General features: G+C 42.7%; 1 protein-coding gene across 2 annotated transcripts in view; it reads right to left on the reverse strand.

The window, feature by feature from the left end:
* The window catches only part of SNRNP200 (small nuclear ribonucleoprotein U5 subunit 200), a 1,344,735-nt gene that overhangs the window by 12,432 nt on the left and 1,319,332 nt on the right, over window positions 1-12,971 (reverse strand). For both annotated transcript variants that reach the window (XM_044084204.1, XM_044084205.1), the window contains 2 exons: window positions 11,621-11,702; window positions 805-897 (listed from right to left, as the gene is read on the reverse strand). In XM_044084204.1, coding sequence (XP_043940139.1) covers window positions 805-897; window positions 11,621-11,702 — 175 coding nt within the window. The remainder of the gene's footprint in view (window positions 1-804; window positions 898-11,620; window positions 11,703-12,971) is intronic.

A 12,971-nucleotide genomic window follows, 5' to 3' on the forward strand; every position in this document is an offset into this window, starting at 1 on the left:
TAATACTTTTCCCTTCTGCCACAGTTTTGTCAGGAGTAGCTTTTCCTCCCGATATGACTGCATCTTTACTAATATAAATCTTGGCTGTCTTCCCACAGCCAGATTTGGAAAACACATGATGTAACCCTTCCATTATCACTGAACTTAATCCACTCCTTCCAGTTTAACTTGTACAGCAGAAATTGTCAGGACTTCTCTTTGTGTTCTGGTCCTTTAATTCTATTTTAAAGCAGTTCTTGAGAAGCCTCGTGTTCAGCCCATCTTCTCTTCACTTCAGTCTACCTCTTATTTCCAAAATGTTATCAGCTCATCAGAATGGATACTTAAAACCTTCTATTTTTAACAGGCTTTTGTCATTTGAGTTCATATATTTCTCCATTGTCACTTATTTTACTTGCTTCTGACTGCATTTGAGTTTTTTTAAACTCTAAATTACCAGAAGCCATCTCATGTACTAAAGCTGCGATTAACTGCTTTTTGCTGAGCACCTTCAATGTTCTTCCCAGCCTGAACTTTCTTTTTCTCTTTTAGTCAATTTTTTTAGTTTTCTCCAAATATATTCCTTGATGGCATCCAAGTACTGTAATAACTAGCCAGTAACTACAGTGTGCCCTAATAAAATTTACTGGCTTTTTAAAAGAATTTCTCAGTTTTTACAGTGGAAGAGCTCTAATCAACCTGCTGCTTAGACTGTATCTATCTTGGAAGTTGATGACCATTAAACATTAATAGTGCATACTGGTATAAGCACTAAAAAGCATACAAGACTGTAGTAGTCTCAAAACTCAACACTTATGTACCTACCTTGGCCTTCTGTTGGAGTGTCAGCCTCTTGATAGATATCAAACTATTAGATTTAGGGTCTCCTATCACAACCCACCAACCTTCTTCTCGTTTCTGTAAAAGAAAAAGTGTTACATATATCTGTGGTAAGGGGATAAAACTACCAATCCTGCATGTCATCAGTTTGCAATGCAAAACAGCAGAATCTATGCATCAGCCTCACTTGGTTAGGTACAGTTGTTTACAATTTCAACTAAGAATAGCTATGATCTCAAGGTACAAGACTATGACAATAGTAAACCTGCCAGACACCAGTAGTGCAGAGACCTTCTTAATATGTGTTAACAGGGCTGTTCATTACTATTGTTTTCCTTCTGATGTAACAGCCAAACCCCTATATAATCACCTCTTACAGATATGTAAATTCTCCTGCAGATCATGCTTAAGGACTGAGCAGCAATTTCATCTATTGCAAAAGGAAAAAAAAAATCACAAAGTCCATCATCATTAAGGAGACAGTGACAATTCTGAACTGCTGAGGTTGCTGAAAAAGATTAGTTGATAAAAATCACAGCTGAGTTACATTTCTGTGCAAATGTGTCACTGCAAGCCAATACAACGGACAAGGTCTGATTTATTAAAAGTAACTCAGTGGTAAATCTAGATGCTAATGATTAAGACCTTAGAAAGAAAAGGCTTTACAGGACAGCCAACTCCAAACTGGCCCTACATCCCAGCTGAAGAGTCCACAATAAAAAAGAATGATAAAAGCAAGCTCTATATTTTTATCAGCTGTGTATGAATGAGTTCAGTCATTTCAATACTTCTACATATGCACCGTTTAAATTCTTTACTCAATCCCCCATGCCTGCTGACCATCTAGCCACTGCAAATGCTGCCAATTTGTTCACCATCACCAAGGTAAGAAGTACTTTTAGCATAGCTATCACAGAGGTAGCCAGGAGGTTATTTTCTATTTTCTAGCCTAAGCCCACCCCCCAACAGCTGATCTGAATGACTGTGATGCTCTCCACTGTGGGTGTACATGTTCTTGCCCATAATCCATGAAGGCTGCTAGGTGGGCTTGAAATAGTCAAGCACATGCCCTCGGTCCACACAACTACATGCTGTGCACTTCTCTCTCAAATAGTTATCAGCACTGCAGAGGGGTGGACTACCTCCTTCCCTTCAGAACGGGCAAGCATTAACCAATTTCATCTTCCTACATCAGAAATCCTGTCATTTCCAAAGATCTTTTGCAGCAGCCCTCTCCAGATTCACTTCCCCATTCTACTGTATTGCTCTCACATGCCACCTGTTATGAACATATCAAATTATCTACAACAAACCCCAGATGCCTCTATATGTTATGTGTAGCAGATACAAATGAAAGCTAACATCCATCACCCACTCAGCTAACCATGTTGCTGTACTCAGTAAATGCAATGAGCCTCTGTTCTCTTTCATGTATTCCATGCAATACACCATAACAGAATGACTCTGGCTGCTCTTCCCACATAGCACTGACTGATGAAGGCTATGTTCTTCGTCTCTAAATCCAGTAACTTTACAAGGATGCACACACAACATAGTGCACCTACTTATATACCAAGAAAGAGTGATGCCAGCAGTGACCCCACAACAAAGTACTTAGTGCTAGCTTCAGTAATGCGAGAATTGTCCTAAACAGCAACAAACAAAAACCAAAAACTGAGAAAATAGTAATAATCCAGAAGGCAGAATTCGCAAGAAACACACTATTTTAAAACACACCTTTCAAAACTTTATTCCATTAAGCGCTTTCAGCTAGAAAATACCAGCCTTCTTCAGACATTCAAAAATCATGTGACAAACTCTTTTATAGCTCAACCCAACCACTTGAGTCTTAAAGACATAGCATTATAAAACATGTTAAAATGAAATACTTTTAACAATACATTTTTAAAAAAAACATTTATATAAATATTTATATATAACTATCAAAAGTTTTTAATTTTAACTCACAAGAAATAGACACATCATTTAACCCTGGATAAGCAGATGCATTCAAGTGTAAAATCCACCACAACTCTCTATGTTCTAAAAGAACACACCATGGTCCTCCCCCGGGTTTTTTTTGCAACTGTTCCAGTATAATAAATTTAAAACTATGGCTTGGGAATTTAACTAAAGCACTGGTCTCTTTATGTGTATGCATATCATAAATGTGCTCATACACCTGTTCAAATTTTTGCTTAGTCTTTCCCACATAATATGCAGGACAAGAGCTGCATTTTGCAGCATAAACCACTCCTGCTGTTTGGCAAGAAAAGCGACCAGAACTCAAGTGCACCTGGTTGTAATCCAAAATAAACCTGCACTGTGAACACATTCCGCACTTTGTCATTTTCTGCACAGATTGCATATGTAAAAGGGATAAACTGTCACACCAGTCTTTAAGGCTGCTATCCCGCCTAAATACAAAATCAGGAAAATTAACAATTTTTTTCTACTAGCTGTTTATCTGTTCTAATAAATGCCCAGTTTTTATGAATATCCATTATATTTTTACTATGGGCATTGAATGTAGAAATAAATGCATTTTTTGCTTGTTGCACACCACTTTCTTGTTGTGGAAAAGGTGTCACCCTATCGCCGGATGCCATTATTCCTATAGTTTCATTTTGGATACCATTTGAAGAAGAAACAACTTTGCCATAAGCTTCACCAAATGACCTGGCATGATGGTTTTGCAATAAAGGAATGTACTGGCCTGATAGTCTCTTCTTAATGATCTCAAATTTTATATGGTTAGCCATCTGCACCGGGTAACCCCTATTCACAAACATGTTGCCTATAAAAGTGCACTTCATCAAAGAAGTCAAACATATCAGTTACCGTTCTGGTGGCCCGTACCATCTGTCCCTTTATAACAGCTTTTTTGACATAGTATGGGTGGTTACTTGCAAAATGCAAGTATTTACTTGAATATTTTTTTTTCCTAAAAAGGCTTTTAAACCAGCTTCTGTTCACACCTAACTGGTAAGTAAACTTCAAAAACTCAGTTGTAGTATTTAAAGATCGCACAAAGTCTGGTATTAAATCAACAGGACCATCCCAAGCAATAAATCATCTAAAAAACAGACATACATCCTAACATACTTGAAAAAGTCACTAGTAAATAAATAACACAATTCCCATACTAACATAACCACATTTGCATATAATGGCCCACAGGTGAGCCCATGGCTACACCTGACACTTTGTTTAAAATACTGGCCATCATAAAGCAAAAAGTTGTTGCATAAAACCATTTCAAGCAAATGTGAAATTATATTTATCTTATCCTGTTATGTATGTATATAGGGAAATATTCAGTAACTCATTCTATCCCAATATTGTGGGGGATGCAGGTAAATAAGTCTTTTACATCAACTGCCAGAAAAAATCCCTCTGAATTGTTGTAAGTCATTACATTTCACCAAAAAATCCCAAGAATGCGACAGAGATGTTTAACAGGAACCAAGTAATGTTTTAGTTGTTCATCAATAAATTTTGCTACATACGTCTTTGAGGAAGGACCATCAACAATGGGTCGAATTGTCCTAAACACTGCCATTCAATATTTCAAAGGCAATTTGCCACTGACCTTCCTAACATGCCTCCTTCCTGAACACTGCATCAGTGGCCTAAATAAATAACAGCATATTATATCCCACTGGGTTTCTGCTTGCCCATCTACCCAGGAGTTAATCTCTGAACATGATTCTAATATACAAATTATAGTTATGTACTTACCATAGCTAGGCATCTGTGTTATCTGTAGTCACTATTCATCAATTTAGGATCTTGGATCTGATATCAGATCTGAGCCGGCATACTCAGAAGACAGCTTTGCTCAAGCTCCTCCCATCCCATAATGCTCTGCTGCCCTACACTCCCTCAGATCAAGTTTGCACAAGGAAGGAAGGAAGACAGATAAAACACAGAAACCAAATAGAACCTCCAAATCCAACCAATCTTCCAGGCTGGAGGGTGGGATCGTGATGAATGGTGACTACAGATAACACAGATGCCAAGTTATGGAAGTACATAACTATAAATCTGATGTTATTTAGTCAGCATTCCTCACGTTGGGGTCAGAATCCCTAGCTACCTAAATCCTGGGAGGTCTCAAGGAAAGACATGCCGAAGAACTGTGGAGCCAAATGAAGCCCTTCCTCTGGAAATTAAATCCAACTTACAGTGGGAAACAAATGTGTGGGGAAAAGACCACGTTGCTGCCACACAAATGTCATCTAAAGACTGACTATCTGCAAAGGCAATGGAAGTAGAAACTGCCCTGGCTGAATGAGCCCTCACTGGTGTGGCTAAGGAAATACCCTCTGAAAAATAAATAAAGGAAATACATTGCGAAATCCAACAGGAAATTGTGACTTTCAAAACACCCCTGCCTTTTCTATTAACAGAGAAGGCCACAAATAGCTGGTCTGAATGCCTAAATTCTCACGTTAGATGTAAACAAAGGGGAAGTTGACGAACGCCCAATGTGTGCAGAATATATTCCCCTTTATTGGAAAAGTTAGGGAAAAATACTGGTAAGTGAATACATTGGTTGATATTCGCAGATAAAGCCACTTTAGGCATGAAGGATGGATCGGGTTTTAGAGACACTGTCCTTATGGAAAATTAAATAGGGTGGCTTGACAGTAAGAGCCTGCAGCTCGACACTCTTTTTGCAGAAGTAATTGCCAAGAAAACGACAGTCTTCCAGGAGAGAAATTTAATATCGCACAAAGCCGCTGGTTCAAAGGGAGGTTTTGTTAAAGCCTCAAGTACCAAAGTCAAATCCCATGGAGGAGAAGGATGTTTAACAGGAGGCCTTAATAGAAAAATCCCTTTTAAAAAGGCCTTACAGAGGCGTGCAGAAAGGGTCGAATCACCACCAAAGTGAAAATTTGAAATGGCAGTGGAAAAACTAGCTCCTTCTTTAAAAAGAGAGGGGTCAAGAAGAGAAGTATTTCGGGAATAGGGGTGGAGAAGGGGGTCTAAATTCTTATTCTTCACCTAAACCGCAAACCTCTTCCATTTACTAGAATAAACTTTTCTGTTAGAAGACCTATGGGAAGCAAGAATAATCTCCTTCATGGGTGAAGCTAGCCTGGACTTAGCCAGAATCACTGGAAGTGGACACACCATGCTGTCAGATGTAGGGTCTGAAACTTTGGGAGCGGTAGAAGAGAAGGATGAGATAGTAGATCCGGAATTGGATGGAACACCCAGGGTAGATGCCTCAAATGAGACCGTAGAAGGGAGAACCACAAATGCTGAGGCAAAAAGGGGGCAATGAGGATATGACTCTGGAGGCGTCTGGCTTTCTGAAGTACTCTGGGGATTAGGAGTAACTGAGGAAAGGCATACAGGAGACCCAGAGGCCAATCGTGGGAGAGCGCATCTCTGGGGGATTCCCCCTCTGGTGGATCAATGCAAAGAAATTGCTGCATTTGTGGTTGAGAGGAGCTGTAAACAGATCACAACTCAGATAACCCCACCGACGGAAGATCTGTTGAGCCACCAATAGATTCAGGGACCACTCGTGAGGAGTCAATATAGCCCTGCTCAGTCTGTTCCCCAACACACTTGATGCTCTGGGAATGTGCGTTGCAATGAGAAAGTGCCCCGTGGCCATCGCCCACTCCCAGACCCTCATGGCCTCGCAACACAGCAGATAAGAATGTGTACCCCCTTGTTTGTTTATATATCACACAACAGCCACGTTGTCTGATAGAACTGCAATCGTCCCATGAGGAAGGCAGTCTTGAAAGGTTTGCAACGATAAAAGGACTGCTGTCATCTCCAGAACGTTGATGTGCAGTTTGGTCTCTGCGGCCGACCAAGTCCTTTAGACCATCTGTCCCTGTAAATGCCCCCCCACCCCAAGAGGGAAGCATCCAAGGTGACTGTCGCCACAGGAGTCAGAGGAATGAAAGGTCTGCCAACTAGGAGATCCGGAGATTGAATCCACCACGACAGATGCTTGTGACACACTGAGGTGGGCTGAATGAGAAAAGATAAAGGATGGTGCCATGCTGACCACTGAAATGTGAGGGTCCACTGAAGGACCCTCATGTGGTATCGAGCCATTGGAACCAAGTAAATGGCTGCAGCCATCTATCCTAGAGCCCTGACAATGAGTGAGACTGGACAGCAGGTTAGCTCCAGCAAGGTCTGAACCTGGTCATGAATAAGTGCACCCTTCGAGGAGATAAGGCTGCAATCGGAGAGGTGGTGTCCAACAGAGTGCCTATAAATTCTAATTTTTGTGCTGGAGTCAGGGAGGATTTTTCAATGTTCACTGTGATTCCTCAGGCGATGGAACAGGGACAGGACGTAGCGAATATTGTCCAGTAGTTGATGCCTTGTGGGGGCCGTCAGGAGCCAATCGTCCAAATAGGAAAAAACTTGGATTTCCCTGCAGTCGGAGGTGAGCTGCTACCACCGCCATACATTTGGTGAACACCCAGGGGCTGAGCTGAGTCCAAAGGGCAGGGCCCGGAATTGGAAATGATAGACTTCTAAGTGAAAGATCCATGTTTACATGGTAGTACAAGTCCTGGAGGTCTACTGAGCACATCTAGTCGTTGTTGTGCAACAGGAGCACAATCGAATGTACAGTGACCATCCGAAACTTTGACTTCGCATGAATTGGTTTACTCAACTGAGATCCAATATAGGATGTAGGTCCCCTGTTTTCTTTGGAACCAAAAAGAAGCGGGAATAAGTTCCGGATCCTCTCTGTCCTGTGGGGACCTGTTGGATGGCTCACTTGTGAAGAAGGTTTATGACTTCCTTTTGTGCTGTCTCTTCTTGATTGGGTGGCACGTCTGGAAGAGGACTAAATATTGGGGGAGTTTCCAAAAAGGGAATGTAATAGCCCCTGGATACAACTGCTAACACCCACAGATCATTTGTGATACTTGCCCAAGCTAAGGGGTGCAGCGATAATTGACCCCCGACTGCCTCCAGGGAAAGACAGTTGAGCAACGCCTCAGGGACGTTGTAAAGGTTTCTCAGAGAAGGGCTCCCTGGAACGTTGGTTTTGCGGGCCTCCTCTGCCCTTCTGGCAATGTCTACCATTGAAACCTCTTCCCTGTCCCCTGGAAGAGGAATCCTCCTGAACAGCGTGAAAGGGAGACTGCGCTTTCCTGAACCACATTTTCTTACTCCCCTTCTGGGTCTTGGAAAAGGACCTTTGAGGGGCAGAAAACCTGATCCCAACAGCCGACAAGGTCTTCCTTTCCTGTTCACTGCGGGTTAAAGTGTTTTTCACAGTGGGATCAAAAAGAGTGGGACCATCGAAAAGGGCATTAACAAATGACGTCTTGAAGGCCTCTGTAAACCCACTCAAATGTAGCCAGGTATGACGCCTAATAGCGATACATGAGCCCGCAGCCCATGAGGACCCTTCCACAGCATTGGAAATGAGTCTCATGGATGAATTCGCCACAGAATGAAGGGATGACAGCTTTGGAGAAATAGCCTTGAATTCCTCTTCAAACATGGACCCAGAGAGGGATGAAGGCAATTCTTTTACCAAATCCCTCTGGAGACGGGTAAAATGTGCCAGGTAATTTAGAACTCGAAGACTGAAAGCAGCCGAAGTAACACCAGGTTTCCAAATATGTTCATGGCCCTTGACTCACGAATGCACGGATGGACAGAAGAACTCTGTTCTGCCAATTCCTTTTTGGTGGCAGCAGCCACCACAATAGCATCAACTAGGACCACTTTGGACCAAAATGTTGTGTCTGGGGGAGGGCTCAAAAATGTGTCTGCTTTCTTGGGCACTGGCTCCTTCCAGGCCCTGCTGGCCACAAGATCAATAAGAGGATCAGCAGGGGGGACACTCAGGAGGTAGATGGCCCCGTACCGAAAGCCTCCAGGAAAACGGATTCCTGAGAGGACGGGGTTTGGGTAGACCAACTGCCTTTGGCCTTGAGGATCTTTTGTATGTCTCTAATGGAGACGTCCTCTGGCGGAGATCTTGGGGACCCGTTCCCCCTCATCGGCATCCATGCCCTCGGTAAGAGACTCCATAGGGGAGTCGAGATGTCTCCTCTTACAAGTCCTCTTCCCTGGGAACTTCCTCCACCAGGGGTGGCGGTGAAGACTCAGAAGAGGAAGGGACCCCTGTGAGGGGGTATCCCCTTGGAGAATAATTCGGATGGGCTGACCTGGAGCAGGATGAGACAAGCCACTCAGAAACTGGGGCTGGGTAGGAGAACTGTGCATGGGAGAGGCAGCTCTGATAGCAGAGAAGGATCTTTTAGCACCCGGAAGGCCTAGAAGAGGTTCCATCCCCCTCTTCCGCTGACAAAACCCTGGCAGAAGAAAGGGTGGACCCGCCACCCCACCGGATGGCACCGGACCAGAACTGTCAATGGCCGAGGCACCCAGGGGAAGAGACCGGTCCGAAAAACCCAGGCCCGAATCCAATCCCATGGACACTGGCTTGACAGGGCCGGCCAGCCGGGTGAACTGTCCCAGGGGAACAAACAATGCCAGCTGTTGATTCCATCAGGGAAGGGCTTGAACTGGGTTCTAAAACTCCCCTAGCCTCCACCCCACTCAACATTCCCTGAGAATCCAAGCAACTGGTTGGATGAGGAGCGATCGAAGGGGGAGTGGGAGATTGGATCCCTGACCTATGGGTTGGGGAAGCCCCAAATCCATCTGAGCTTTCAGGAAGGCTCACATCATCCTGTCCATATCCATAGGAAGGACACTCCTGGAAGATTGGGAAAAGATGGAGGACCTAATAGGAGAGTCGTGCCTGGAGCTCAAGTGTCTTCTCTTGCACTCCCTGGAACGAGATCTTGCTGGAGAAGACAGCTGCTAAGGGGGCAAAGGATCAAATGGAAGATCCTCCACTACTATAGGCTCTGGCATGACTCTCGGATCCGACCAAATTGGAACAGAGCTCAGCAAAGGATCCGAGGAAATAATTCTCGAATCCCTCTGATCCAAAAAGGTCAGATCTGAAGGTACGGTGCCACCCCTCAGATCCGAGGCCGAGGTCCCTGGATCCGGGGGGAGACATCGAAGTCATCGGATCCGAGAGCTTAGGGTCCAAGCCCTTGGATCCAGAAGTGGACTCCCTAGATGACCTAGGACCCGAAGATCTTGGATCTGAACCTGCCTTGGCTGGAGCTGGATCTGAGGACCTAGGATCCGACAGCCTGGGACACTTGGTCGGGGCCTCCTCGACAGAAGTTTCTTTTTAGCCCCAGGAGGGCCAGCCTTGGCTGGGGAAGCAATGACCAAGGGCCCTCCTTTGACCAAACCCTTGATTAACAACTTATTTCGACAGTCGACCAAAGCCCTCAGGTTGACTGTGGCACAAACGCTGCATTTCACCTCGAGGTGGTCGCTGCCAAGACAGTAAATGCACTCCTCGTGTGAGTCAGAAATAGGCATTTTCTGCTCACAAGAGGAGCACCTTTTAAAACCTAACGTTTTAACCGCAAGCAAAACTGGAACCTGCAAACAAGCCAAGGTTCAAAGCCTAAAATCCATCCAGAACTCTCACACACTTATGAAAGAACTCTTGCACACCACAAACAACTAGGTCGAAAACAAAACCCAGAGGAGAAAGGGACTTAAGAAGGTTAAGACTCGACCGGGAGGGGATAGATAAAGAGGAAAACTACCCACTAACAGTACAACCACAAAAATAAGAAATTTCAAATTTTTGAGCTAAATGCACTTACACAAACAGGAGCTGAGCAATCTGCATCTGACTGACTGAGCGGCAAACGAGATCTGAGGAAGTGTAGGGTAGCAGAGCATTATGGAAGGGGGGGGAGCTTGAGCAAAGCTGTGTTCTAAGTATGCCGGCTTGGATCCGATATCAGATCCAAGACCCTAATGTGAGGAATGGTGACTAGTTAACATCAGATCTGCAGCTTTCAAATCTACCTCCCCAACTGCACAGTACAACTGATCAACATACTTTTATATATTTTGCCAAAGTATATACTACTGCTCAACTAAATGCACTACCAGTGCTGATTGCCAGATGGTTCTGTGATTAAGTACGCTGATGTGGTGCAAGGTTCAACACACTATCATGACTCCGCATTCTGTAACAGAGGATGCAAAACCTGCAGTCCAGTCGGACGAACCCAGTTAACAAATGTCAAATAAAAAATAAATAAAATACTGTGACACCAATCCCTGATAGGAAAAGCAATCACAAGCATGCAATTCAAATGTCTTCTTGGCCTCTTCCTATTCAATATCATATCAAGAATGGATTTTACATAATACATCAGGATCACACCTAAAGTACTTCCACATGTTTTATACAAATCAGGCCGTAGGGTGACTAATAGCTCAGAACTGCAAACTATTTACAAATACAATCCTCACCTTGTCACATGGAAGGTGTACAACCTGGTCACTATAAAGCAGCTGGGAAAATGTATAAATAAAAGTGTCAGTGGATACTGTCAAACCGAAACAGAAACAGTGACAATGACACAGATAAATCCATGAATGGCTAATGAGGGAGTTGCACAGAGCAGGAATTCAAACTAATTATACATTGGCTTCAGGTGCACCTAAATCTTTGTTCTTAATTTAGTTCCTACACATCCAGGATGACTCTGGCTGCTCTTCCCACATAGAACTGACTGATGAAGCTACGTTCTTTCTCTTTAAATCCATTAACTTTGCGAGGATTCACGCACAACATAGTGCACCTGATGCATACAGAATGTAAGCTAGGACCAAAGGTCTGCTAGGACAGAAAAAGAAAAAAGAAATATAAATAATTTGTTTCTGTTGGCTACTGTACCTGTGGGAAGAGTGGTGCTATCACAGGTCCCGTTACTTCCTCCTCTCTCTCCAGTTGCACCATTACCACAACTGGCCCACCACTGTAAAAACAAACATATACTCAGTTAATAAATTATATAACCAAGAAATATTTACAGCTAGTAATGCAGCTCAGTAAGTTGCCTAAAATTTCACCAAACAGCATACTACATACATGTGGCTATTTAATTTGACATTTAGCAATAACCAGAAACCAACTGCTGCTGTAATCACCACACTTTCATGCAAGTCTGCAAACTGTACAAACCAATCCAGGCAGCATCATCTGTTAATTAACCAGTACTGCCATCTAATGCCTGCATACAGCATCCACCATCCAATGCACAAAAATACTTCTATTTAGTACATACCAGTTACTACCTATTACTAACCGCTCCAGAGGGTACTGGCCCTGCATGGACAAAAACAACCAACATTTTCCAACCATTATGAATGAAATAGAAATGTACTGTAGGTTCACAAAAAAATTATCAAAACAAACACCAAAGCCAACAAAAAGTTTCCACGGAATACTTCAAGTCACATTTGTCCTTTGATGAGTAGAAAAATAATGAAAACTCAAATGTGCTGAAAGTTCAAACCAATTTGGTTAAGAAGTTGTTGCTATTTTTAGTAGTTTATTTTCTTCTGAATGTGCTCCCCCAACACCAATTTTATACTGCTGCAGGTACCCACTTTCAACTCTACAGTGTTTTGGGGGAGTCTAATAGTACTACCTGATGAAATACCAGAGAGTGGCATACAGACTACTTTAAGTGCCACTACTGCCTTTCTTCCCAACACAATCCTCACACACATTTTTTAAACACCTTTATTGAATTATCATTTATGACAGAGGAAGACTTACATTTATATAAAGGTAATCAGCCACATTAACAAGTTCACATTTACAAACATTATAACTTACATCTATTTCTACACCTCATATACGCTAAGTAACATTACTTAAATTATTCAGTTCCCTCTCTTAAACCTTATTCCTCCTCCACAACATTATTTTCTGCATATATTTTTCTCACAATTCTATTTTCTATATGTAATTTACTTCTACCCTTTTAGAAATATACTACTTCCTGTTCTTTTATCACTGTTACTCTATTCACTACATCAATTACAATTGGTTTATATTTTAATTTCTATTTTCTAGTAATTGTTTTTTTGGCAGCTACTAGAATTAAACTTAACAAGGTCTTACTATATCTAGGCAATTTAGATCCTGTACCCCAGCTCACAAAAGTAATTTCCTTAGTTACCCTCATTTGCTCGCTCAGTACTCCTGATAGAGTAATCTGTAGGGAATTTTTGAAGTC

Source organism: Protopterus annectens, chromosome 9.part0, assembly GCF_019279795.1.
Source record: "Protopterus annectens isolate FY-2018-M chromosome 9.part0, PAN1.0, whole genome shotgun sequence".
Classification (NCBI taxonomy): domain Eukaryota; kingdom Metazoa; phylum Chordata; order Ceratodontiformes; family Protopteridae; genus Protopterus; species Protopterus annectens.